At 36.0% G+C, this 5,990-nt stretch overlaps 1 protein-coding gene and 1 long non-coding RNA gene across 2 annotated transcripts; one reads left to right on the top strand and one right to left on the bottom strand.

Moving 5' to 3' along the window:
- Nucleotides 1-468: 468 nt before the first annotated feature.
- On the bottom strand, nt 469-2,181 carry LOC149563746 (uncharacterized). The gene is made up of 2 exons (XM_089824068.1): nt 1,700-2,181; nt 469-1,474 (listed from the first exon to the last, which is right to left on the bottom strand). The coding sequence occupies exons 1-2, from the start codon at nt 2,150-2,152 to the stop codon at nt 851-853; spliced, it is 1,077 nt and encodes a 358-aa protein (XP_089680194.1). The 5' UTR covers nt 2,153-2,181; the 3' UTR covers nt 469-850.
- Nucleotides 2,182-3,485: 1,304 nt separating this feature from the next.
- LOC149563745 (uncharacterized) lies at nt 3,486-5,500 on the top strand. Its single transcript, XR_016363573.1, has 2 exons — nt 3,486-4,431; nt 4,905-5,500. It is a non-coding gene; the product is annotated as an uncharacterized LOC149563745 (long non-coding RNA).
- The last annotated feature ends 490 nt before the right edge of the window (nt 5,501-5,990 follow it).

The raw sequence follows: 5,990 nt of genomic DNA, 5'->3' as shown, positions 1-5,990 counted from the left end.
TTTAACGAATAGAAATTTGGATAAATTAATGAAAACTAATCATTTATATTTCTATAACATCATACCAATAATGTGACATCATAACAAAAACATAACATCATTTTATAATATCATGATATGAGAATATCCTGATAAGTCAAAAATATAAGTCATTTTTTCTAATTAAATGGCAACATAGTGTCTCCAAATATTGATCTAAATCCAAGTTAAAGTCAATAGTCAACAGTCAACAAAGTCTAGATGTCACTAGGTAGTCCTAAAAAATAGGGGTTTGAAGATGTGAGTTATGACACAGTGGTCTTACAAACAAGGTATTTCAATAATCACACCATTCTCACATAACTCAACAAAATCATTAATTATAATTGGACATAAAATGTAGTCAATTCATCATATTAATAAACCAATCCTAATAAGATTAACAACATTCAAGATGACATTAAAAGTTTATAAACATTATGCACATAATTTAGTTATGTAATGGAACTAGGGATCCGAAACAAAATGTATTAAGCTATGTAAACGATATGACACCAACATACTTTTCTATAAGAATGAAACAGTTGTGATGTTGCTATCAGGATTTAACTGTGTGATTTTGAGTCAAACTCATTGACCCATGTTTCGTGAGTAGTGATTCAACATGAATCCATCTCTCATGAGAATAAATGAAACACTTAGCACTCATTGAATCTAGGTGATGCTCATAGAGGTGAAGCACTGGGAGGTCACCCATTTCACTACTACTCCAGCCTAAACGCCTTTAACAAAGATCTTCAATTATTACAAACTTCAAAGTCAGTCTCTAAAGAGAAGAAAACTAGTGGATGGTTTACTATAAAACTCTACACTAATATTGGATTCGTTGAAGACCCCATGGCGTGTCTTTGTGGCCGAGGGCTACCATCAATTGCACAAATGAGTCCAATATAACGTAGCGAACATAGAATTTGTGTTCCTTGAACATGTACAATTTTCCACTGAAAGAAAATAACCATATTGCTAGAGGAAGAATGCAGACCATAAGCCAAACAAGTCCTGCCAGCCACATACACTTGGGCGCCACAACCAAGTGAATTGCTGCACCAAATGTGAATGCAAGTGATACCAAGGCGACCCACAATGCGTTGAAACTGAAACCGGTAAGCAGGGGATCTTCTGTTCGGTTTCCCAAAAGTGCATAGAAGAGTAGAACGGCTGATGAAATAGAGAAACACAGAGCCAAAGTGTCAGATAACACAAACACTTTCAAGATAGCTGCATCAATCAGCGCAGGAGTTGGGTCTTTAAATTGAAGGCCTCCCGGCAGAGTAAAAGCAACGGTGAAAGCTACTGTCGCAATTAGCACTGCATTTATTGATATAATTTCTGTTTTCCACCCTGATTTTTCAAAAGTAGACGGGAGACATTCACTTGTTTCATCTTGGAACACCATCTTGCCAGTAGCACCACATCTGAGGAGGTATTTCCTTATCTGCAGCAACATCTGGAACTTTTAATCTCACATCTTGGAATGAAAAAGAAGGAATAATATTTATATTATAAATAATTGGTTTAAAATAGCTCCTAAAGAACAGTCATTGCCTAATACAAAAAGAATGTAGAAGAAAAAAGACTGAATCAAAAGAAAGTATCTATCAACACTAATGAATTTAGATTATCAATATTTTTAGTTTATTTTTAGATACAGATCACTTACACCAATAAATAGCTGTGGATCTTCCTCTGTCTTTTCTATGGCGAGGTCTAAAGCCGTGTGCCCATTGTTATCTTCACAGTCAATCAAGTTGTTTTCCATGACAGAGGATATAATAGATTTGAGACTATATCCAGCCCTGTAGAATATCTTTGATGCATTCATCACAGCCAGATGAAGAGCATTTCGGCCATCATTGTCTACCATTTCAATGCAAAGGCAGTTGTGTTCTACAATCTTTTTCACCAGATATTCATTCCCTTCTTTCGCTGCTATATGCAGTGCTGTTTGCCCTTTTTTGTCTACTCTGCAACATAACTCTGTGTCATTTTTCATAAGCCTTTCCCCAATCTGGCTTATTTTCTTCAACGTGACCTGTGAAACTGGAACTATTGCTGGAATTAACGCGGCTATGTGGAGTGGTGTTCTACCATGCTCATCTGTAATTCTAACCATGCCGCGTCTCCCCGACAAAAGTTGGTCAACAACATCTGCATATTTGGTATTTGGAAAAGATGTAATTAGAACTTTTGAAATATTAATATATAAAAAAGTTAATCTCCAGATATAATGTACTAAAGACAAATAAAAAATTAAAAATCATAGATTCACAAAAACACAGTAAAATTTTGTTGTTTTCAATCATAATTTATTGTTTTTTTTTTTTTTGAAATTTAGTAAAAAGAAATTTAGTCAATAGTATAATTTGTAAAGAGAATAGAAAAAGAAATAATAACCATGCTCATCTGTAATTATAACCATGGGGCGTCTCCACGACAAAAGTTGGTCAACAACATCTGCATATTTGGAAAAGATGTAATTAGAACTTTTGAAATATTAATTAAAAACAGTTAATCTTCAGACATAATGCATTAAAGATAAATAAAAAATAAAAAATCAAACATGTTTCTTTTTCAGATTCACGAAAACATAGCAAAATTTTGCTGTTTTAAATCACAATTCACTGTGTTTTCATTTTTTTAAAATTTAGTCAATAATACAATTTGTAGAAAAAATAGAAAAAAAAAATAATAATAAAACAATTTTACACCATCAAATCTAATAATTATTAAACATCACCATCCTGTTTCAATAACAGGATGCCTGAGATAAGGTTCAATAGAGGCATGGAGGAAGAAAAGGATACTTTTGTGTTGTCTGAAGACAGCACGGTGAAGAGGAGTTTGGCCATCAGTTCTGGTGCAGATCTCATCTGGCATAACATGCAACAATCTACGTACAATGTTACTATGCCCTTCCTCAGCAGCCATGAACAGAGCAGTTTCACCATGGAGGTTCTTAACGTGGGCAAGAGTATCGTCTACCTTCAATAGAAGAGCAACTATATTCTCATGTCCCCCCCTTGCTGCATCATGAAGGGCCGTGTTTCCCCATTTATTAACAGCTCTCAACAGCTGACCTCCTGCCTCAACATCTCCTTCGAATTGTTCCAATAATTTCATCACGAATCCCACGTGGCCATTGCAGGCAGCGATGTGAAGTGCTGTGTTTTTCTCAGGGCTAATATCCACAGCTATTGCATGGGGTGAAGAGTTGTCAAGTGCATCCACTTTCCCCAGTTTTTGTTGAAATAAATTAATTATCTTAGATATGGTCGGCACAGACCAGCTGCCCAACACAGACCATAGACAATTTTATGCACATGTTCAATCTTCCACCATCTACTCCAACTACCTTTCATTAATATTTCAGCTAACTCCTCCTAGAGTGTAAGTGGTGTTTAATATGTATTTCTCTATAAATATAATGGACTGGGGCTGTGTTCAGCAGAACCCATTTTTTGGGTTTCTCCATGGCTTCTCCTTTCAATGGTTTTTTCTCTTGTTTGCTTAATTCTAATTTTCTACATGGTATCAGAGCCAAAGGGAGAGAAAGCTCTGCAAGCTGTTTGAAGCATAGATTAAGAAGGTTTAAATGGTTCAACGAAGTGCTGAGTTTGCTGGAGATGGTTGATAAATAGTAGAAACTATTAATGTGTGGAGCAGAGAGGCAAAAGAATGCTGAAGTGTGGAGTTGTGAAATGCTGCTGTTATTTGAGGAAGTTTTTTGTGATCGTGACTGAGGACTGTTGTATCCTGTTTTGTAGAGTGAGCTAAATGTGACAGTAATATGCATGCTGTTTATCAAATCAGCAAATGAAGAATGGTGATTTGAATGGTGATCTTTAAGTCAAGTAGTAATGAATGTTGCAGTGAGCATAATACAATTATACTGGTGTGGAAAGTGGTGTAAGCTGAAGTACTCTTCAGAGAGGTTGTTGCTAGAGAGGTGCCCAATATAAAGGAGAAGACACGGCAGCTGATTGTTTGTTGAGAAAAGAAATTTCTGTAAAGCAGATTGACAAAGATGAAATTGTTGTGTGGTTTATGAAAGGAGTTGTTTCTGAAGAAAGAAGAAAATTTGCAGTAAGTTAAAGATCTTGCATGCTAAGTTCACTAGTAGTCACTAGAAGAAGTTCATATTGCTGTTGAGATCAAAGAAGGTCATTTGGCTTGTGATGTGCGCAACACGGATGTCTATTGTGATGTTGAAATGTTTAGGCAAACGCAGAGCATTGTATGAAGATGACAGTCAGAGATTAGTAGTTTGTGGAGCAACTTTGTGCAAGCGGGAGAGCCAAAGATTGCATACATATTTCTAATGTGACAAGAAAATATCAAGGGAGTGTTATGAGAAAGAGAGAAGCCATGAAAAGAAGGAAGCTAAAATTGAAGGTGAAAGCTAATTTTGTTATTATTAATAGTACTTTATTTTGAAATATGTGTGGAGTAATCAGTTGTAGGAGTTAGCATTCATTAGGACAAGAGATGGCATGATAGAGTTTTTTGTCATGGTGCAAAGGTCTGTGTGTGTGCTGATTGGATAAAAGTGTTGGGATTGGAAGTGAGATTTTGTTTGTCTAATTGTGAAGAATATGATAGTGGTCATGAAATAGAAGTTGGTTGCATTGATATCCCTCAATCAAGTGATGAAAATTGAATTAGTAATGATTGTTAATGGGCTATGTGAATGTATGGGGTGCATTGTCGGTTGTGCTCGACACCCCAAAGTTTTTTGGTTTGACATATTGATGAACCATGTATGTGAAAAAGATTCTTATAGAACTAGTGAGTACAACGGTGAGATACCCATGTATCTCGGTAGATGGATTTCTTTTTATATGGACTCAATAATTAGTTTGATGCAGGTACAAAAGAGAAAGGCCCAGAGTGATGATAGTTTCCCCGTAGTAATGATTCATGGTCATTAGAACCAGTGAGTGCTTGGTTTGTGGTAATCCAAAACCACTTGAGTGCTTGAAGTTTGTGGTGATCTTAAAACCACTTGTGTGATGTTTGAGAAGTTTGTGGTGAACTTAAAACCACTTTGATATTGCATCGGTTATGGGTAATCCGTACAAAACCTAGAGTGATTATGATGGGAAAAACAAGAAGAGTGAAAGCATTTGATAATTGATTGTAAATGGGTACCTAACAAGGCTTAAGACCGGGACCCACCGTTTCTAGATTATGGGAGGATACTTGAAATCTTTTGATAATTAATTTAGGGGGGGTGTTGAAATAAATTAATTATCTTAGATATGGTCGGCACAGACCAGCCGCCCAACACAGACCATAGACAATTTTATGCACATGTTCAATCTTCCACCATCTACTCCAACTACCTTTCATTAATATTTCAGCTAACTCCTCCTAGAGTGTAAGTGGCGTTTAATATGTATTTCTCTATAAATATAATGGACTGGGCCTGTGTTCAGCAGAACCCATTTTTTGGGTTTCTCCATGGCTTCTCCTTTCAATGGTTTTTTCTCTTGTTTGCTTAATTCTAATTTTCTACAGTTTTGCCGCTTTGTACAGCTCTGGATCCATTTTTCTCTATACAGTTTACAGAGCCTCTAGATTACAGTGAATTGAGAGAATCCCTATACAATTAAGAGAACCCCTCTAACAACAAATTTATGCACGCGTCGACTTGGCTACCTCTGAAAATTCCTAGCCTCTTCGTATTGGAACATTTTGTGCAGATTCCACTCTGACTCGTTCAATTTCATTAATTCTCTCCTTCACGAAATGCCGTTGATTATTTGGGTATGCTTGGAACTTTCAACTAAGATTAGGTGTGAATTAATTGTTCTCAAATTTTCTGCATAAAGTCTTCCATTGCTATGAATGCATCATGTGGGTCCTCACTTCAAACCAAACCAAACTAAAACAAAACAAATCAAATTGATCTGAGTTTTTCTGCATAAAGTCTTCGACTGCTATGAATGCTT

This window comes from Cupressus sempervirens, chromosome 4, assembly GCF_028749045.1.
Source record: "Cupressus sempervirens isolate cs-2001-9-10 chromosome 4, ASM2874904v1, whole genome shotgun sequence".
In the NCBI taxonomy this organism is placed as follows: Eukaryota; Viridiplantae; Streptophyta; class Pinopsida; order Cupressales; family Cupressaceae; genus Cupressus; species Cupressus sempervirens.
The sequence above is the reverse complement of the archived record's forward strand: the minus strand, read 5'-3'. Positions and strand labels throughout refer to the sequence as shown.

What these genes read in the sequence shown, in the direction of transcription:
- LOC149563746 (XM_089824068.1), bottom strand. Translation starts at nt 2,152, where the DNA reads ATGGTTAGAATTACAGATGAGCATGGTAGAACACCACTCCACATAGCC. An exon ending in ATCCACAGCTATTTATTGGT is followed by an intron (nt 1,475 to 1,699) that starts GTAAGTGATCTG and finishes ATGTTGCTGCAG; the next exon opens with ATAAGGAAATACCTCCTCAG.